The sequence below is a fragment of the Polypterus senegalus genome, chromosome 5, assembly GCF_016835505.1.
Source record: "Polypterus senegalus isolate Bchr_013 chromosome 5, ASM1683550v1, whole genome shotgun sequence".
In the NCBI taxonomy this organism is placed as follows: Eukaryota; Metazoa; Chordata; class Cladistia; order Polypteriformes; family Polypteridae; genus Polypterus; species Polypterus senegalus.
Window position 1 is genome coordinate 102,457,243 of NC_053158.1, and position 23,232 is coordinate 102,480,474.

The 23,232-nt window shown below is 37.1% G+C and overlaps 1 protein-coding gene across 3 annotated transcripts in view; it reads right to left on the reverse strand.

Moving 5' to 3' along the window:
• itprid1 (ITPR interacting domain containing 1) overlaps nucleotides 1-23,232 on the reverse strand; it is a 151,933-nt gene that overhangs the window by 26,089 nt on the left and 102,612 nt on the right. For 2 of the 3 annotated variants that reach the window (XM_039753174.1, XM_039753175.1), the window contains exons 15-17: nucleotides 17,963-18,268; nucleotides 11,901-11,975; nucleotides 10,888-11,039 (exon numbers count right to left, since the gene is read on the reverse strand). In XM_039753174.1, the coding sequence (XP_039609108.1) occupies nucleotides 11,928-11,975; nucleotides 17,963-18,268 (354 nt within the window). In that variant the 3' untranslated portion in view covers nucleotides 10,888-11,039; nucleotides 11,901-11,927. Of the gene's footprint in view, nucleotides 1-10,887; nucleotides 11,040-11,900; nucleotides 11,976-17,962; nucleotides 18,269-23,232 lie in introns of those variants that run through there. The other variant, XM_039753176.1, reaches the window with a different exon arrangement.

Consider the following 23,232-nt stretch of genomic DNA (forward strand, 5'->3'; position numbering starts at 1 on the left):
CGTTTTACAGTAGAAAGATCAGATTTAATAAATATATAATTTTTCTAGTTTTGAGAAAAACTGTAATGCTAAGGAGGCTACACATATTAACTTACAAAGACCCAAACCCCTATCTCACATTTTCTTATACGCATATACAAAGTGGTTAGTTTACCTGCGCACATATACCTTCTAAAATAAATAATAACCCTTCCTTATACTTCTTTATCCCAGAGTTCTTGCCTATTTGTGTAAAATGCATAATAGAATTCAACACTCTTCAAACACATTGTCATTTCACTATCTCATTTGTCTTTAGAAAAAACATATGAATTATTGGTCTCGTGACTAATGAGCTCATTTGTACCTGCCTGCTGTTTCGGTTACAGAACACTTTGATCACACAATGTCAGCTTTCCCTTATGAGCTTTAAGCACACAGTTTATTCGCTTAAATGCTACATCTAAATAATTCTAAACTAAAAACACTAAAATAGACCACACAATCAAATATTATGAACCATATTTAGTTTGTTACAGTCATGTATGATATAAATTATATATGACTTCTTCACAATTCAATTTGTTCTTATTAAGTACACTTCCAACTAAGAATACAGCAAGCTATAGACTGACTAGCTACTCTAAAATGACCTGATATGAGTATGTGTGTGAGTGGAGGTTAGTGGGCACTCAGATTTATTGATTCGGTGTCTCTACCTTAACCCTGATATTGCATGGATGGATGGATGGGTATATGGATGGATAGATAGATAATCTAATATCCAATCTGAGATAGATAGATAGATAGATAGATAGATAGATAGATAGATAGATAGATAGATAGATAGATAGATAGATAGATAGATAGATAGATAGATAGATAATTAATCTAATATCCAATCTGTAAAAAGACTTAGGTGAATTACTAAGGATGTTTACTAATCATTTAATAATTTTCATTCCACCAAGATAGCTTAACAGGTGCTATATTAATAAAACTCATTTTTTATCATTAATCCTGTAACCCACCCAAAAAGAGTTTATTTCAGTTTGCCCATACAATTCAAAATTAATTCTTTTAAGTTGCTTGATGGGATGCCAAGTTGGCAAGGAGATACTGGGGCAAAAGGTGACATAAAGAGGAAGCACACAGACACAGAAGAGTTTCCAATGCAGCTGGAAGAGTTAAAGTCATCTCTGATGTCTTCCATATTTCTGATATGTTTACTTTAGGGAGATAAACCCACAAGATTTTGTGACCATGAACAAGTAAAACTTTACTCTAAAGTAATAAAAGAAACATAAATTTACTTTTACCGCTTCTTACAAATTTTGTACACAAGTTATTTTCATGGTCTTCTATATAAACACAAGTGGACGCTTAGTCTTTTATGTTGATTATTTTTAGTCTCCATTTGGAAATTACAGATTTTGAGCTGTGAGATAGAATATTGCTAAATTGAAACAACAGAGTCTTATTTTTCGTGCATCATTCTGTACCACACCTACACTTCTTTGGCGACATTGTGGCCATTCAAGTGTCTGTAAATTTAGAATCCTATTAGCATGAGCAGCGCAGCCTGAGTAGGCCCCACTCTATTATAAGGATCATATTGAATTTGTAGAGCATAATTGCTTCGAGTAAGTATTTTCATCATGGTTTACTCTCTTTATATTTTCATTACTGTGTTTGATATAATTCTTATTTGCTTTTGGTTAGTTTAATGAAAAATAACGCTTTTATAAAATTCTTATATTTTATGATATAAATTATTTATACTAAAAATATTTGGCTTTGTGCTAAATTGGGCATTTTAAACATATCAGTGGGCACTATAAGGACTGCAGTGGTTAAAACTGCTTCCTCCCTGATCCAATGTCCTGGTTTCAAATGTCTAGTCATTGTCTTTACAAATTCTGAACATTCACTTCAAGTCTGTGGGGATTTTCCTCCAAAAATGGGATTTTTAGGCAAACTGGTGGTTCTAAATTGGCCGAGTGTGAGAGTGTGTGTGTGTGTGTGTGTGTGTGTGCTCCCTGATGGACTGGCTCCCTGTCCTGTTTTTTCCTTTTATTGCATCAAGTGCTTTCAGGTTCTACTTCACTGCCCTATAATCTTGAATTGGATTAAGTACATTTAGGTAGGTATGCATGTAATATAGTGTTATGCTGGCACCGGTTTGCTAAACTTTCAAAGCTATGGCAATGAAAAATTAGTAAAATCTGGACCTTGGTATGAACGTCTTAATGGGTTAAGCAATTTAGTGATTGTCAAGTTTACAGTCACAAAGAAAATTGAGCTCAGGAAAACGGATGGATGGATGGACAGATAGATAGATACTTACTTGTAATGTAACTAGCACAAAGCCCTGACACAATGGCTAAATAATCCTTAAATTAATGATACACTGCACTCAATTCAGTTTGCCTATTCAGAAACAAATCCGTGGAGGGCACAATTTCAATAGTCATCCACAGTGCATTAATTGATGTTGACCAAAAGAAGAGTTTCTTGAGAATTCTCTTTATAGACTTTACCTTGTCCTTCTACTTTAACATGCCTTGTACCTCCTGAATGGCAAGTCTCACACCAGCAGAGGCTATGTGTTCGCATATAATTTAGTTGCCAAACATAACACAATCTCTGTCATCATGCTTGCTGATAACACAATAGTAGCAGGTCTGGTTAATAACAATGATGAGGCAGATTACAGGTGGAGAAAGTTGAACCTCTTACAGAATGATGCAGTAAAAGCAATCTGTCCATTAACAACAGTAAAATGAAGCAGTTGATTGAAGACTAGGAGACCGAAAAGAGTCACGCACTAATGGATATTCATGCAAATGCTGTAGTTAAAGTGAGTGGCCTTAAGTTTTTAGATCACCAAGGATCTTTCATGGCCATTCAATGCCACATTTCCTTGTTAAAAGCTGAGAAAATTAATCCGACTCTTGGATCTTCATTAACCGCAATATATGCCGTGGCAGGTGCCTGGCGTCCATGCCCAGCTGGGACGCCCCTGCACACTGTATTCAGTGGGAGCTGCCCTGGACAGTGCAATACCTCCCCCTGGACGCTAGATGGCCGCCTCCCTGGGCTGGTGTAATGCCTCAGTTTCCCACAGGGCTCCCTGGGAATTGGAGTTGGGGGTAGCCCTGTTGGGTCCCGCAGGTACCACCAGGGGGTGCTGTGTTTGGGACTCCTGCGCCTGTTTAGGCAACAGATTCATCACACCTGGAAGTGCCGCCGGATTTTGGTGATCAAACACCTGGAGCACTTCCAGGTGACCTATAAAAGGGTGCCAGCAACCACCACTCATCGGCCAGAGTCGGGTGGAGGAGGACAAGGTTGTGAGGGAGGAGTGGTGGTGCCAAGGAAGAGAAGAGTGCTTGTGCTGTGCTGGTGTTTGGGACTGTGTTGTGGCTGGGGGGAGGACGGGGAAGACGAGCCCCCCAGCTGAAGAGTAATAAAAGTCTTTTCTTTTACATGTGCCTTCCGTGTCCAATCTGTGTCGGATCAGGCACTATATAGCGTCTTATCACAATGCATAGTGAGAAATTTAGTGACAAGCTACATCACAGGCATTTATGGGATCTGCATAGTTGCTGACCACAGCATTATTAAAGCATCCCAGTTCATCAGTGAAGCCACACTCCCATCAATAAAGGACAAGAGTTCCTGAAAGAAAGCTCTTTGTATCAGCTCAGACCCCACAAATTTGGAGTTTGATTCCCTGCCATCCGGCATTTATTATTTAATTATTTAATTCAAGTACCAGCTGTCTTGCAAAAAATCTTTCCCAGCTCATTATATTGTTTAATCCGAAAACAATTATCTGCTTCGACTATAACCAGGATGTCGTTATGTATGCATATCTTGTTCGACGTTGCTGACCATTCTCCATTTAAGTTACTTAAACTACCTGGTTGCTGTTTGATTTTTTTTTTTACTATGTGCTACATGATTATATTTATTATTAATAATTTTTAACTTGATTTGGATGCCTTTTTTTATATTTTTGATATTATTTAGCACTATTGCTATATAGCAGCATGACAGTCTAGTGGTGACTGCTACGTCATAGTACCAGTTACTGAATTGTTGCTTAATTTTTGATGTGTCTACAGGAGCAGAAGTAGGGAAAAATTTCAATTTTTTTCTAAAGTATAATGACAATAAATTGACTCAGTATTTGAGTTTTCAATTAGAATAACCAGCAGTTCTGCAATAATTAAAAAAAGAGCTTAAATGATTGGGATCCCTGTTGTATTCCTCTGTTAAAATTAAAAAAATGGAAACTACCATTGGCTGTAAGTATTGAACTATTAGTGTCAAGATGAAAATATTTCATCCCCAGAACTAAACAATGTCACTATGCATCTGTCTTTCATGAAACCTCATTGGGTATCACTTACTATTCGAGAAAAATAAATTTTTGAAAAAATAAATACCATTTACCTAATTCTGGGGTCTTAATCTGTTTTTGGAATCAAAACAATTACACCTTACCTCATAGTCAGTGGAAGCTCTAAACTTTCTGAAATTTATTTTTATAAATTAGCTGTGGATATGGTGCAGTCTGTGGTCAATTGTTTAAGAATGTCAGAATTTAACCACGCATTAATTCTAAACTTAACCAACTTGTTTAAGTCAAAACATACTGTATATTTATAAAAACAGGATTCACTGTTTTTATTGTACACAATAGGTTGCATAATTTTTGGTTATTACAGAAATTGCTCAAATGACAATTGCTTTGATGGTTGTCAAACTTGGTGGTTGATCTAATCCTTCATCATTCAGTTCTTTTATAATATTAGCAATATCAAAAAATACATTTTCATTTAGGATTACATTATAATGTCTTCACATTTTTGTTGAAATAGCAAAAAGAATGTTTAATTTCTAAAACAGAAAAGATTTAGTGTCCATCCATACATTTTTTTTTACAAACTATTTCTTTTCCAGAGCAACCATTACACTAATGGCAGTATCTAGAGAGTAGATGGTTCCATGGCATAATTAAAAATTATTTCTCTATTGCTTGGACCAGAACTTTACATCAGATTCACTAAAATGAGTTTCAGAAACTTCAAAAGACTTTGTTGGATGGTTATCTTATCCAAAAGATCTTGACTATGTATTGTCCTCCTCTCTTGCTAAATTAATCTTAACCTGAAGAGGTCTATTCATTTTTTACATTTAAGATGTCTCACTTAAAGGTTTTCCAATGTTGTATCTGTCCTAGTGTCTATATAAATACAGGGAGCTCCAGTTTCTGTATTACATCTTGCCTGAAGAATGGGCCTGAGTTGCCTCGAAAGCTTGCATATTGTAATCTTTTTAGTTAGCCAATAAAAGGTGTCATTTTACTTGATTTCTCACTACATTTAAATAAGAATAAAATAAGCGCTACATCTGTTCAAACAGCAGGGATTTAACTGCCATATAATCAAAGTGGGTTACTACCTCTATTGAATAAGCCCCCACCAGACATTATGTAGTCACAAATTATGAAAATCACATACGCAAATAATAAATCGGGTACAGGAATTTAAGTAGGAAAAGGTGCCAAACTTTGTGTTGGGTCAACATTTATCTGGACTTTTTTGTTTGTTTGCTTGTGTATTATAATGAATGTAATAAAACAGATGAGTGCAACATCACATCTGCTGGGATTCAACTTTTATTTTGATACTGAAGTTAACGAACATCAATTAAGAATTTTAATAGGCTAATGCCACTTTGATGATATGTAATTGAGTGTTTTGGGTTAAGAAAACTAAAAGACCAGAAAGGTGTCCTTCATTTGTGTTTGCCTTTGTTTTATGCATTTTTTCTCCTGCAGTTGCCTTGTTGTCTGCCTTGCTGTTGGTAGCTCATGTCTGTGTTTCTTACTCAACATTACTGGACTGCACATTGATGTTAAAGCTGCTAGAAGCGGTCATACCAGCCCTCTCTTGACTATCTGCAAGGTCATTCTCATTAGTCTCAACTGCAGCATTTGCATCTTATTCAAATCATTGTTTTATTTACTTTTTTTTAAATGTCTGGTACAGCTTTATTTTTTTTCTTTTATTTACATTTCTTTTTGCTGCAGTACTGGGCTCTTGTTTTGAATGACTGTCTATTTTCTATTTTGCAGTTTGGTAACACATTAGATTTAAACTCTTGTAAGGGAAACCTATGAGACACCTTCTGTAATCATGTTCCACTTATGTCAACCAGCTAGGATTCATAATTTTCTCTTATAAATGCTTTTTATTTATATCTGATTGGACAGGTTCATTATCCCAAGGATCAAAGTGGGTCAGAGGTGTGTGCTGGATAGCATCTGTAAGCGCCTGTGCTGGAGATGAAAGTGTGGACTTTTCCTGTTATTGGCCATTTTTTTCTTTCACATATGCTATGGCTGTTTTGCAAACTGGGCCACAGGGTGCACAACCAGATCACCCTGATGGTACATCCAGCCATGTATATTATTATTCAGCTTCACAATCTTAGCCTTAGACCAGTTTGATTGGAATATGATATCACTAACTGAAAAGTTTCCTGTAAAAAATGCATTTTAAAATTTAGAAATTAGATGACATTTAGGGTTATTTTCTAATACTGCTGTTAAATATCATTCACATTTCTTATCAGTTATATTGGTCTCTATAAATATTCATTCATTTTGTGGTTCACAGAAAATTTTGACCCATCTGTGCAAACTTTTCTGTGGACACCCATGGTTCCTTTTTATCAGTTTAAATATCAATTTTTGCTATGCAAAGAAATAAAAAATTTTGGAAAGTGAAAATATTCACATTAAAAGATCATTTGAATGGATCATTAAGGCACCATTAATAAAGTTGCTTGAACATCTAAATATGCTCACTGACCTCTGGCTAGTTTTATTTGTGACCTAATGCCTGCTCTCAAGTTCACGTTCACCAGTAGCAAACACTCAGCAAAGTTTACATTCAGCTTCCATACACACTGTGGAGAGTTTTGTCAGTCGCCAAAGTTCATCTCTGAAACATCTCACTGGAAATTGATTGATAATATGATGATGCCTGTCTTTCAAATTTTTCATCAGCCTGTGAACTTTGGTTGCTAGACCATTGTGGAGAAAACTCTGTCAGAATTGGTAAAACTCTCTACCGTGTACGTTAATTTTCTTGATCTTAGAGCCCAGTTAGTTTCAAATTCTAGCACCATGTGTAATGTTCTAACTCCATCACTCTAGATGAATTGTAGTCCTTAACACTAGAATTAAGAAAGCCTATGAAAAAACTCGTAGATCCGTCCCACCTTAAAACACTTCACACCTCTCCGTCAGGGTCTTTTGTCCTTTAAATGTGTTGATAAGCAGCAAACAGCCTGATATCACATCCCCCACCCCGCACAGTTTTCCTAGCTCAAGTCTGTTTACCTGCGTGTCAGTTGCTTAGTGTTGTATAGAGTGAGAAGACAAGCAAAATGGCACATCTTATAAATACTATATCGTTATTTGGAACACTTCCATTTCATGTGTGTTCCGTGTCTACAACAATCTATGTAAACACATCGTTAAAACAGAAACATTTTTCATGTTTTAGTAATAATTGACAAAATGTACACATGAAGTGTATAATCTGTGAAGCCTGAATTCCAAATACCGAAGAAACACTTTCACAAAAGGTACAAATATAACAGAACAAATGTGCTTCCATTCAAAAATATAACTGCAGAAAAACAACCCACGTTAGGTTGTGACATTGACACGCAGTTACTACAACAGCTTCGGTGGCGCAACAGCATCAACGGTTGACTGGTAATCAAAGCTTCATGGGTTTGATCTCGGACAAGTCCGTTTTGAGAAGTGAGCTGCTCGTATTCTAACTATTTTAGAATAAAAACATACATTTGATTCCAGTCTGTAACAGCCGGTTTAATTTATGATACTTGTAAAGGTTAGCTTTGTTTTTTTTTTTTGTTTATTCAGTTTTATTCTCTCAGCTGTCTTAACTATCCCAGCTAACCCATTTGACACTGCTGTATTCACATTGACGCGCTATATCAGAGGTAAACTCAAATAATGACGACAGTTCTACATCGGATCAAAAATGCACTTGCATATGTACATGGGAAGCTCTGCACTCTACTTGTGACTGTAGGAAGTAAGTAAATAAATAAAGGTAAATAACATTCGATCTGGCTTTAATGTAAGTAACATATAAATGTTAATGTTTTGGGCACATGCACCGTCCTTTGTATGTAAGAGCCAGATTGAACTGGACATTCTCTGATCTGGAGGGATAAAAGCTGACACACAAACGCTGATGAATCTGCCTTCTTCGTATCTCACCGTCACTTTATTTTTTTTATTCAGTTTTATTGAGTGTTCCTGCTGCACTGAATAAGCTCACGCCTTCTGGTGCACGATGTCGATGCAGCACGGAGAAAAAAAAGAAAGAGACAAATATATGGGACATTGGTTATAAAATTAATCAGAAAACAGCATCGCACTAATGCAATATTATTTGAAAATGAACAGCATCAGATCAGGTGTGAATTTACGATGCCGCTGTTACTTAGAGTCAGATCGTGGGGGTGTTAGAGCATGACCGTCATTGAGAAAATAAAACTGGAGTTTGCTTATTCATTGCAGTCCCCCAGTTTTATTGTCTGATTCATGTTCAAGCTTCCAGACACACACACCCCCTCCTACAATCTGATGCTGTTTTCAAATAAAGACGTGGTACAAACTTGTTTTGTTACACCCTCTCTTTAGATTGATTGATAGATAGATAGATAGCTAGCTAGCTAGATAGATAGATAGATAGATAGATAGATAGATAGATAGATAGATAGATAGATAGATAGATAGATAGATAGATAGATAGATAGATAGATAGATAGATACTTTATTTGAAAACAGTGTCAGATCTTGTGCACGAACAAGACTGGGAAAACTGTGGACGTGGATGTGAGTGTTGTGCGTGACTGAGAATGACTGTAGATGTGAATTTTTTTATTCAGTTTTATTCTTGAGTGTTCCTGCTCACGCTGAATTAATATGTGCCTTCTGATCCATGATGTCAAAGTCGGCACTCCTTGAGATCCAGGCTTGAGCCAATGTGTATAAATTATGTTGTGCAGGTTCAAAGGTATATGTGAATGTCTGCAGTATTCTTTAAAATAATAATAATAATACAGGCACACTTTATAACATTTTGAAGCAGTTGCGTTGCTGTCAGCAAAAGAAAGCCAGGCATCTTTTCTGAGTAAAAATTAAAATCATTAAGCAAGCTTCTACTTCCCACATACAGTACATGAACTTGGTTGATATTTTGGCTCAGTCACAGACTGCACAAAGTTCCACCTATGTCTGTGAATCTTTGGCACTCCTATTTCTGCCCTCATCCTAAAAACAGGCTGATTAGGTACACTTTCAAATTTAAATTCTTTGGGTGTGAGTGTGGACAAGTGTGTGCATGGGTATACCCTGCGATGGATGGCATCCCATTTCAGATAGCTTTCTGCAAGGGATGCGGTACAATTTCATGACATAACACTGTTAATTATTAACACAATATTGCAGAATCTCACCCAGTGTTGCTCAAAGGAACCAGAGGAAAAAAAATGCAAAAATTCAATATTCTTTTATCTATTTAAACAACCAGACCCTGCTCCATGAGTGACGTACTGTTAATCACAAATCATTTTAAGTTATGCCTGTGCTAGACTGTCATGCTGTCATACATCTTTTCAGAGAATTATAAAAATGTAAAGCAGTGTCTGCTTTTCTATTCTTACCAAGCAATATTTTCATTTGCTTGTTTTGTTTCATTTAAACTTAAAAAAGGTATGTGCATATTTTAAATATAATGTGAAGCGTTCATGTGAAATCCACAGTATCTGTTGCACTTTTTAATCTGAGTTCAGAATTGAAAGAGCTAAAGCCTCTAAGTGGTGGTTTGTCATGATAAAGAATCCAACCCAAACCATGCCACTTGAAGTACAGATTCATACATAATGGTGGCTTGTAGGATTTCTTCACAGCAAGAAATAAAATTACACCAGCATATAATTAACAAAGAATATTTCCTTAATAATAATAATCTTTATATTTATATAGAGCTTTTCTCAATACTCAAAGCGCTCTCCACGCAGGGAGGACCTGGGATGTGAACCCGTGATCTCCTTGTTCTTAGCAGCAGTGCTACCACTTTGGTTAATTAAAAACACATTTTAAGTGTCAAAGAATGAGCTTAAATATATTTCACTTTATACTGGAAAGTGAGAAGCAAAAAATACAAATGTGATTTTAGGTGACATTCCACTATTTTACCATGTAATAAGAAGGCGCTATATTGCACCCGACCCGGCACGGACTGACCTAGAGTCACATGTAAAAGCACAAAGACTTTTATTTTTCTTCACCTGTGGGGCACTTCTTTCCCGTGAACCCCACAGGCAATACACAGTCTCACAAGCATTTAACTCCACACAGTACAATCCTCTGGCACCAAAACTCCTCCCAGGCAACCTCGTCCTCTTCCTCCCGATTCTGGCCCTTGAGTAGTGGCTGCAAGCTCTTTTTGTAGCCCTCCCGGAAGTGCTCCAGGTGGTAATTGGCCTAATTAGGCTGCACTTCCGCATGTGGCTGCATTCCAGCCCACAGAGGCTCGTAAAGCCGTGCAGCTCCTCCGGGTGGTAGCCACGGAGTGCAAAAGGTCAGAGTTCTGAAGTCCCACACCTGTGGCCCCAATGTAACCCAGGAGGGCTGCAACAACACATTCCTGGAGACGTAGAGTGCATCCCATGGCTGCCACCCCAGATCCAGTGTTGAAGGGGCGTCCTGGCTGGGCATGGGACCTGGCCATCCTTCAAAACCATTATGTTGGTAAATACCTGAATAACTACACAAACATTATGTTTCAAGGTAATAGATAGAATATAATTTTAATATAATTATCAGTATAATACATGAATTACAGGCAATCCAAAAACAACATCACTGATCTTCTGCATGTCTGCAGACCCATTGGCTCAATAGAGCCTAGGAATTGTAGTCTTCTTGAATATACCTGCATCAAAAAAAGAACAAAATCCCACGTTAAATAGTTTCATAAACTATATTAATTCACATCTACTAAATATACATTTCCATCATAAAAACAAGACAATGCCTTTTCATTAAAATATAGTGTGGACAATTGTGGCAGCATTTCTTCTTCAACAAAAAACTAATCCAAAAATAATCTATACTGTAAAAATATGTCTCCTTATAAACGCTTCAACAAGAAAATTTCACTTAAGTTACTTCTTAATTTTAATTGTAATTGATCTTAATGATCATGTAAAAAATGGAAAAGCTTTATATATATATATATATATATATATATATATATATATATATATATATATATATATATATATATATATATCCATCCATCCATTATCCAACCTGCTATATCCTAACTACAGGGTCACGGGGGTCTGCTGGAGCCAATCCCAATCAACACAGGGCACAAGTCAGGAAACAAGCCCTGGGCAGGGCGTGTACACACCAAGCACACACTAGGGACAATTTAGGATTGCCAATACACCTAACCTTCATGTCTTTGGACGGTGGGAGGAAACCCACGCAGACATGGGGAAAACATGCAAACTCCACACAGGGAGGACCCGGGAAGCGAACCGGGGTCTCCTAACTGCAAGGCAGCAGCACTACCCACTGTACCCATACAAAAACTCCTGAACTATCATAAAAGGCTTTATTGCAATTAGAATTGAAAAGACAATATTTCTCCAAAATAAAAATATATATTAAACCTTAACATGTTAGGTAACATGAACTTGCATGTGTAAACAAAATGTGTGTATTATCATCAATATCAGTAAATAAAAAAATAAATTACTGGGTCTGATAATTCGTAACACTTTACCTCAATCCAGATGCATTCCTCTCCATTTCATTCTGGAGTGTCATTGGAGAATGACTGCTTAAGTGAATCTCTGATCTTGAATAATAAAAAACAGATTTTTGGGAAATTGAAAAAAAGATTTAAAAAAATGTAAAATATCATATGGAAAACTAACAGTGGTTAGTTAGCCTGCTGATGAAATACAAATGTTGACCACAAGAGGGCAATACTGTCAGATCAAGAGATGGTCTGCTCACATTTATTAAGGCCAATACAACAGCCACTCAATTACAATTTACAGCATATGATGTAAAACTATGCTATGTGTATCAATATATAAAGATGGAAAGATTAATTTTATGTTTTTAGGTAATATTAGTTTTCTTTTTTTTACATTATATTTTTTCACTGTTAAAGAAATTAATCCCTTTTTCAGTTAATTATATACTAGGGATATAAATTGAGTGTGGTTAATAAAACTAAAAAAAAGAAATAGTGTGTATATGGATGTATATTTTATGTGACATATACAGTTGTGTCAAACTTTGGTCCAGGAGGGCCATAGTGGCTGACGGTTTTCATTCTTGCCACTTTATAGTAACTCATTACTGCTGCTAATAAAACTGGCATCTTTTGCCTTAATTTTAATTGACCTGCTTTTTCAGATCTTGCACCATTCATTTTTTCATTGTTTCTTTTTTTCTTATTTGGTAGCCAAACAATAATGAGATGCAAAATGTGCCAACAGATAACCAGTAAACTCGAGAATTTCAGACAGTCCTGGAGGGAGGCCACTATTTTCATGCCAGCCAATCTCGTATTTAACTGTTGATGTTACATGTTTATTTAATTATTTGGCTTCTTACTCCTCGGATTCTCCCACACCAGACATTTTCAAAACTGCTCATATCTGGCTAAATGTTCATATCTGGCGCCATTTAAATGTTTTATGGACTACCACAGCAGACGAGTATCTCTCAGACACTTTTTTCTTTTTAAATATTTTACTAAATGATAGTCACAGGTGCAAAAGGGATCAAGCTAGTCTGGTATTCTGTTAGTCTGCTTTGAATCTCATTACTGTTAGGCTGCTGTTTAAAGAAAAATTAAACAATTATAAAGGGAGTCAGTTAAAATCAAGGTGTCATACTGTGATGCATTAGCACTGGTAATTGGTTATTAATAGTGGCTGAAATGAAAACCTGCTGCCCTCCTCGAAGACACCCCTGATGTTGATTGATATTGTCCTGTCATTTTTAATTATAATTATATTATAGTTGTAACTATTAAAAAACTCTTTGGAATTGCATCCCCTTGTTGTAGGATTCCACTCTCTTGATCACTAGCAGGCAGCAGGTGTTATATGTCATGACTGAGTCTACAAACCCCAAAACACCTTTAAGAGCTCCACAACATAAAATCGTAAAACTATATGCAAAATGAAGCTCAAATGTTTCATTAATCAGTGCCTGATATTTACTTTGCTATTTACTTACTTTATGCTGTCATGTGTACATACATGGAAGAAATAAAACAATATAGCTACTGGACATCTGACATTTGAACACACCCACATATGACTCCTTGCTATTGCACATCCCAGCTCAAGAGTTTGGTGCGTAACATTGCTGGAATATAATATGTGACAATGGAGTGATTTTCAGAATGTTGAATTATGTTAGTATTTGCCATTTAACAGTGGCCTTCTTTTTTTAGCATGACTCCCTTACACCTTGTGACATTTTATATAATATCTCATAAAAATCATGGAAAGGTCCAATTTTGATCTTACAAACTGATTTTTCTAGCTAAAATACAGTCACGATACTCCCTCTAACATTCTATTTTGATAACATAATTCATACTATTCATATGCTGTATGCTCCAAGAGTCCACATAAGAATAGCTAAGTTCAGTATCTGTGTTATGTGTACCTGACTGATGATTAGACTAGACGTTCTATATCTCTATTTCTCCCTGACAGAAACTGGTACTGTAGCCATAAATACATTCAAAGAAGTCTAGTCTTTGAATTGGCTAATGGCCTTTTATTTTCAGTTTCCATTTATTGAACTGAAGATTGACGTGATTTTACTCATGACTCCAGCATTTTTAATATTTTTTTTGTTTGGAAATATCCTTGTCAAAACCTTGCTGCCCTCTTTGTGGAAACTGCCTGACATGATTGATGATATGCATCACTAGTTTGTATCCATGTATAGATTAATTCTTAGAACTGTTAAATGCAAAAATCACAATAAAAATTGGAATCTTCCAACATCAATAACTATACATACTGGGGAGTAAAGGAAGGCATCATTCTACCCTTTCACTTCCCCTTTTTGCCTACTATGTCATTCTCTTCCTTTATCTGCACACTTCTACTTTATATACTTTGTCATATGCCTGCAGTTACACTTTCTGTGTGAGATTCAGTTGCAATCATTGTCTTGCTTTGTCATGCTTTGAAGTGCAAAGATATACACTGTCACACACGTGCGAATGGGAGGCAGCTAAAGGACTTGAATGAGAGTAATTCTGAGCCAGACTGGGGGGTACACTGACTCTTTTTCTCGCCTTTCTGCAGACCATTCACAGGAAATCTGGTTCCAACCCCTTTGACGTCACTTCCGGGTCCGAGCATATGGATAAAGACGCTTCTGGATCTGAGCCCTCTGGTGTCACTTCCAAGCAAGAGCCTATGGATGACGACCCTTCCGGTTCCAACCTCTTTTGAGGTCACTTCCTATACTGGCCTTTTAAAGGTGCCACCTTACCTCTGTCTCCTAAGTTCTATTCAAGACTCTGATCTTTACACTTCAGTGCATCAATTTATTTCAATTTTGTAGCCAAGAAACAATATACAGGTGACAACACATATACCACTATTGTACATTTAAAGGCTTATATTGGGCAAAATGTTAGTGACAAACCAGATTTGTAGGTTATAATTTTGAATGAACCACAAAAGATGTTATCATTTTTCGAATTCTATTCCAAAATAGGGTCAAGGGGAGCCACAGCATGTAACAGTAACAACTCTGTACAATATTTCAGCTCTTTGAATACAGGTGGAGTCGCTCACACTAAGCCAGTTTGGTTTCTACCATTCACAGTTTTGGAGCTTAATGGAAACTGGAGTGCCAGGAGAAAAAAACCTATGTGGAAAGGGAAAGAATGAAGGCAGTTTCAAGGCTGTGATCTAAAATTTTTCTCCTAGAAGAAAAAAAAAGTGTTGTGAGCTGCTCTTCGTTGAGTAGCTGAATCCAACAAACTTTTCTCTTTGTCCACACAAGAGCTGATATCCATTTTGTCAAACTAAACAGTGAGCCAGTCTGAAGGCTAAGAAGTAGCCATCACTTCAAGAAAGGAAATTCAGCATCGAAAACAGGGGTGTCCACACGTTTTCGGCATGTGAGCTACTTTTAAAATGACCAGGTGGAAAAGATCTACCTACATTAAAAATTATATATATATATATATATATATATATATATATATATATATATATTGTAGCAGTAGGGGCACTAGCGCTCCCTTGAACCCTCAGGTACCATGCCAAACACCTGGTAAAAGTGCCCCAATTATTCTTTTTATTATAATAATAACGTGCACCAAGCACCCTCCACTCCACACTATTCATAAACCAAATACAATAACCATACTAATAATAAATCAATCCTCCACTCCCAGACGCGTTGCCCTCCTACCACCCAGCTCAGCTCGCCGTCTGGGAGCTCCCTTAGTCCTTTTATATTCCCCGACCCAGAAGTGTTCCCAATCCAACAGTCCACAAGTCCTTATTCCTTCCGGGTCAGAGTAAACAATGCTTTTCCTCACCCCAGAAGCCCATCGCTCTTCCTGTGACAAACTTCCGGGTCATAGTGCGCAAGCGAGTCCACTGGCCTCCCGACAGCGACTCCCAGTGGTCCCTAAGGTATCCAGCAGGGCTGTGCATAAAAACTACATAGTCCATGAAGCCCTGCTGGAATTCAGGGCCCGTACATGCTCTCGGCCATCCATTACTATATATATATATATATATATATATATATATATAGAGAGAGAGAGTATACCTTATACATAAAATATAGGTTGTCGTACCTTGCATAACTGAACCTTTATGGCACAATAACAATTCAATACATTTATGGACACTACAGTTTTTGGATTTAATAATCGTCATGTGGGAAAAGGCTGACTCGCATAAATAAGTAGAGCCTAATAATGCAGTCAAGGAGCTTTTAAATTCAGCTGAGTGAAAAATGACGGCTATCTGATTAACTCCGATTTTAGTTCCCACTCCTTTCTCTTTCTCAGATCGGTTTTCGGAAGGAAGTCAGTTTTGTAGTTTTTATGAACAGTTTGAAGGTGCCTTTCCACATTTTCCTTCTTTGAAATAGCAAAGATAGATTGACAGATCAGACAAACGTACTTCAATTGTGACATTGTGAGAAAAAAAAATCTTCTTCCAATTCCACATCCAGCCCAAATCCTCCCCAAACAATTTTTTTAAAATCCCTTCTTTAGTCGATATAAATTGGAAGGGTAACTAGATCACAGCCGGAGTTTTGTAGTAGCTCGCGCGTTTGATCGTGCGTGCGGGATGATCAGTGTGTTAGAAGAAAGGAGATCTCAGACTGGCCGCCCTGTATGTCAATCAAGTGGCAAATGCCATGGGGAGGATATATGATAGACTAACGTTTAAAAAAATGTTTTTTGAATGCAATGCGATCTATTGGTCAATCGCGATCGACGCATTGGGCACCCCTGATCTAAAATCTTGTGCCAGAAAGAGTAATGCTTTTCCCTGAGCTGCATATGGCACAGCAAAGGGCCTAACAGCAGAAAGCAAGCAGAGAAAGCAGCAGCACAGCACTGACAAGGATTACACAGCATAGAGAAAGAGTGCACTCCAACACACGAAGAATCCTCCACTTGAACCCGGACCAACAACAAAGCAACAACTTCACACATCATCCATAAAGACTTGGTATTATAAAACTATTTATGTGTCAAGATAAACTAGAACTCTAAATACCAATAAACAGCCAGTCTGAATGTTAGATGTTTGTCTGTCTAGTCTGACTGCATTCATTCTTTATATATTATGCATTTATCATTCTTCTATAATCCTTGAGTTTATTAATACATCCATCCATCATCCAACCTGCTATATCCTAACTACAGGGTTACAGGGGTCTGCTGGAGCCAACACAGAGCGCAAGGCAGGAAACAAACCCCAGGGAGCCAGTCCACCACAGGACGCACACACCAAGGACAATTTAGAATCGCCAATGCACCTAACTTGCATGTCTTTGGACTGTGGAAGGAAACACAAACACCCGGAGGAAACCCACGCAGAACAGGGAGAACATGAAAACTCCACACAGGGAGGACCTGGGAACCCGGGTCTCCTAACTGTGAGGCAGCAGCGCTACCCACTGTGCCACCGTGCTGCCCCTACCTAGATATAAGTCTAAAGGCCAGAGACCCCGTCCTACAACAGAGAAAGGTCAAATAAAAAAAGTACATGCCTTGCCGAAGCATTAAAGTAATTACCAGTATTGCCAAAATCAAAATTGATAACTAACCAACCAAATAAAAATTTACAATTCCTACATTTAAATTGTCCCTAGATGGGCAAGTAAAAATTTCTTTTTCAAATCCTACATACAGTATTACTGTGTTATTTGGAAATGTTTTTATTCTGCTACTGCATTTTATCTCTGTTCTTAAAGTAACATAGCTGTCTAAATACTGAAACTAGTCTTCAGTCTAATATGAAAATTTTGAAATTAAACACTTTAATATCATTTATGCTAAAGACTAATATTGATTGGAAATGTGTGTGCTGTAATGCGACAATAATTAAACATGGTGGATATTTAAGATAATGATAATGAATGGCTGCCATTGTTGTATATTTTTGTTTAATAAGAAAAAAACATTATACTCTACAAAACATAAATTTTGACGTTTGTTTGAGGTGTTTGCATTGGGTTTGCACAATCTTCACAATCTTAAGAGCTATATAAATAGTGTTACATCAAAACTAATACAAAAATTTTGTATTCACTTACAGAATGTAGAAATCCAATGAAGTCAAGCTTTTCTGGAGGATTTAACTTTCTGCTTGGTGCCTTAGGCTCTTCTTGGCTAGTCTCAGGTGCTGGTATGTCAGAGCATGGGTCTTTTACGTCAGGCAAGTCACAGGAGTTTTCAGCAGGAGTCCCGTTCAGCAGGTGGCATTGTATTGCAATGCTCTTCCCTGAAGTTTGTGGTCTGAAACCAGGCACTGAATTACCAGTACTTTGATGTGTTTCTTCACTTTTTATATGTAGCTCTTTCAACAAATGTGATTGCTCTTCCAGTAGCCTTTGAAGTTGCTGTCAGATACAAACAGATAGAATCAAATAGCATGTATGTGTCATTTTAAAATGCAAAAATTTCATTTGATTAACAAGTGTCTATTGTCAGGGTTGTTATACTCTTGAGCGGTTTGATAGTTCAGGCAAACCCTTTATTACACAGAGGAGGAGTGATGAGACATTTTGGCGTGTCACTATATGCTTATTTTTTTGTAATGTTGGATAACTTGTAATTAAACTTAATTAATCACTTAGAGAAAGTGTAGCCAAGTGAATTAGATTTTTTTTTTTAATTTTTATAAGCTTTTGATAAACTTTCCCAAAATCAGTTCTCTTTTCATATGTACACTTTTCAGTAAATTGATAATTCATAACTAATTATGAGAAAAACAATTTGCACAAAACTGAACTCTGGATTTCACTTTGTCATTGACAGGGCAAGAAAGCAATTTAGTTCCTGTGTGAAACAATATACATGCATTAATTCTGCAAGCATCTGCCTGTAATTTAGTCTTTAAATAAAGATCTGGCCCTGAAATAACCATTAAGCAAAATAATCACCTGCTGAGGGCACCAAGGGAAAGGGGGGCACCACAGTTTTTTTCCTTAGCTGTCAGGCCCTTGACTCTTTCATTTCACACGTGACTTTAGTCGACTTTTTTGTAATGTTTCTTATCTGCTGTATTTGACTTTAATCTGCATTGTTGGAAACTGTTTTCATTGGCATGGAGAGTGACTAAAGTTTAAAAATTTTGTATGAAGGTGTTACCAAATATCACATTTACTTTTGTCTCATGACATAAGCATTTATCTTGTGTTGAATGTAAACACGACTGGCTTGGTCTGGCTAGCATTTAAATAATTTGTATAATGGACCTTTCAGCTCTTTATATTATAATTTACTGATTTCTTTCACATAAACTAGGAATGTTTTAATCTCTTATTTCACCTTCAGCACTTGCTGAGTCTAAACCTCTTGTCAGTAAGCAATGGAAAAGCCAGGAGTGTGAGGGGGGCTTTAGGGAGCATAATTCCTTTTTTTTCCACCATAAAACACCATTAAAACCTCCAAAAAATCTTTTTAGTGAATCACCTGCCAAATGAATTTTAGTGTCAGTTTCAAAACTCTATACAAATCAAAACTTGCCAGTTTCACTTTTCATTATCCATAATATGTCTTCCCTTGTTAGTGTGGGGCATTAGTTAATGCTGCCTCCCATGAGCAAACACATCTGCTCTTTCTTTTAGGGTGCCAGACGCTGCGTGAAATCTGAAGGAGAAAAACTCTATATAACTCTATATACTTTTAATTTATTGGGAGTATCTTGTTTTTTTTAATAAACACTAGGGGGTTCTGCCCCCTGCTCACTTCGCTCGCCAACCCCCAGGTGAGTGCTACGCGCTAGCCACTTCACGGCTCTGCCACTCGCGTATGTACAATTTAAACAGATTGTTATTTTCATGGGAATTGTTACATATGCATAATACATTACAGTGAGTAATTAACCATAGTGAAAAATAAACTAAAAGAAAATTATGTTTCATGTTGCGCATCATCACCATCAACTGTTTCAGCATAGTCTATTGATACGCATTTAACCAATTTGATGTGTAACCAATCGACAGTTTTCACATTAATTCGTTTTACTTCATCGTTTCTCTGTGCTAGGATTGCCCGTGTACTCATTTCTTTGGTTGATAATCCTTCGGGATGAAATTCTTCAATAAGATTTGGGCATAAAAGTCTTCTTTTATTGGGAACTTAAAGTGAGGAAAACGTAAAAATTTCTAAGAGCTGAGAGCGCAGGAACTGTGTCTGACAAAAGCATTCATACCAATGAGAGGTGAGAGGACCGTGGGCCATTAACTGGAAATTGTTGAGAGGAGGGCAGGACCCCGTCTACCAGCTTGAAAAAATCTCTTGGCAATAGTCTCGTGTCGTCTCAAGATTTTCTTTTATAATAAAAGAGAAAATGCTTTTTTTCAAAACTGCATAGTTATTGTTTGATATAATTGATTATTTGGAAGGCCAGCATATTTGAATGTTACCAATGTTGTCAGAATCCATGGTGCGGTGTAATGACATATCCTCAGCATTTTCTATTTGTTATTTTCTTTCAATATGAAATATTATTTTGGATTTTATTTTGGTAGAAGCTTGCTAAGAACCAGTTTTTTGTGTGATTTCCCTGTTTCTTTTTCCTACTTAAGTTATGGTGATATATTATTCCTAAACATAAAATGTGTAAATTGGGTTTTGCATCCATGTCAATGTAATATAGGGAATAGTTTAATATAACGTTTATTTTAGGTAAATAAGAAATATTGCGTGAAGCCTGTAGTTAAGGAACCTGTTTTTTTCCTGCTGTATAAGGAATGAATTGACAGACACAGTCTGACTGCTGTCTGCCTTTTCTTTCCATACCACACACAACACAGAGGGCAAACAGAATGTAGTGCACCACAAAAGCACCCATCTATGGGAAAGAACCATAATGGGGAGACACAGACCTTGTGCAAATGTAAGGGTTCCCTCAGATTTGTTATTCATTGCTGATCAAAGTCCACCTATCTATTGATAGATATAGCACTGCAAAATACAAATGTGTTGAAACAGGGACAACAAATGGCACATTCCAATGTGTTGAGCATCTGGATAGAGAAGTCACAACCTCAATGTCATGTCTAGTTGGGGTGAAAATTGTAACCAGGTTAATGAAGCTGCATTCTCAGACAGCCATTAATAGATAGATAGATAGATAGATAGATAGATAGATAGATAGATAGATAGATAGATACTTTATTAATCCCAAGGGGAAATTCACATAATCCAGCAGCAGTATACTGATACAAAGAAACAATATTAAATTAAATAGTAATAAAAATTAAAAGAATTAAAATAAAACTAATGTTCGCATTTACTCCCCCGGGTGGAATTGAAGAGTCGCATAGTGTAGGGTAGGAACGATCTCCTCAGTCTGTCAGTGGAACAGGACAGTGACAAAAGTCTGTCACTGAAGCTACTCCTCTGCCTGGAGATGATCCTGTTAAGTGGATGCAATGGATTCTTCATGATTGACAGGAGTTTGCTTAGTGCCCGTCGCTCTGCCACAGATGTTAAACTGTGCAACTTTAATCCTACAATGGAGCCTGCCTTCTTAACAAGTTTGTCCAGGCGTGAGGCGTCTTTCATCTTTATGCTGCCACCCCAGCACACCACCACGTAGAAGAGGGCACTCGCCACAACCGTCTGGTAGAACATCTGCAGCATCTTACTGCAGATGTTGAAGGATGCCAACCTTCTCAGAAAGTAAAGTCTGCTCTGAGCTTTCTTACATAGAGCATCAGTATTGGCAGTCCAGTCCAATTTGTCATCCAGTATATATATTGGAATATACGGGGCATAAGTTCTTCATTTAGGGCACCAGCATGATCATAATAATTATTTCTACATTTTCTATGTCTTCAAAATGAAATTGTTGTTAAACAGAACTGGGATTATTTTAGTTAATAGTATTATAGTAATCGTCACCCAATAAGCTGTTTAGCGTGGGTGGGGAAGAAGAACAAGATCCTAATAAGTATTCAGTTAAGTCATAATTTAACAACTGATTTATGTGTTTGTTCATGTAGATATTATAAGGTTTAGTACTTCATCTTTAAATTACAGTTATACAGTTATATACATGGAAGCACTCAGAGACTGTACTCAAAGAATAACACTAGATAAGAATAAATTGAATTGCATTGAATACTGCAACCTACCTAAATATATACTTTCACTGAGAACATAATTCAAGATTTTGGTGGAAGAGAATACATTTAAAAAATGGTTGTCCATGCCATTATGCAGAGGACAGTGGATTTCCCCTAGGAAGGATGACAAACTGTAGGAGTTTGAGGTGAAAGAATTAGACTAGGATAAACTAATTCTTCAGCCTATTCTAAAATAAAAATATTTTCTAGCTAAAACATTTTGTATCTCTGTAGTTGTTCATCCATCCATGTGCTCATCTATCCTTAATCCATTTTTTTTTCTGGTATGGGGAGCTACAACAAATCTCAGCAGCTCCAGGCATAAACCAGTTCTTAAAAGAATGATAATTTATTCTAGGGAAACTCATAGACACACCTTTATTCACTTATTCTAGGCAATTTTAGAATTGGTGACTGACTTCACACACACATCTATAAGATATGAAGGAAAACCAGAGTCCTACTTAGGCTTAAGGAAACTAGATAAACTGTACATAGTCAGTGTTCTAGATAAGCATTCGAATCCAGTGTTCTGTCAATTAACAATTTAAAATACAATTGCAGCATCTATCGTAAGCCTTCCTTGTTCCTATTTGAACCCCTCTTCTTGGCTTGATGTTTGATGACACCTGCATGTAGCCTTTGAAATTTGTTTCATCACGCATGCATGTGAAAAGAGCATCTTCCGGGCTCATATGAGATAAGCGATACCAGCCCAGGGTGAGAGGAGGCACTATCACTAAAAGTATCATCCATTCCTTTACCTGCAGTGGTGGAACTATGCCCAGTGAGGGCAATTGTTCTTCTTCTTCTTTTGGCTGCTCCCGTTAGGGGTTGCCATCTTCTTCCATATCTTTCTGTCCTCTGCATCTTGTTCTGTTACGCCCATCACCTGCATGTCCTCTCTCACCACATCCATAAACCTTCGCTTAGGCCTTCCTCTTTTCCTCTTCCCTGGTAGCTCTATCCTTAGCATCCTTCTCTCAATATACTCAGCATCTCTCCTCTGCACATTTCCAAACAAACGCAATCTCGCCTCTCTGACTTTGTCTCCCAAACGTCCAAATTGAGCTGACCCTCTAATGTACTCAATTCTAATCCTATCCATCCTCGTCACACCCAGATAAAATCTTAGCATCTTTAAACTCTGCTACCTCCAGCTCTGTCTCCTGCTTTCTGGTCAGTCCCACCGTCTCCAACCCATATAACATAGCCGGTCTCACTTC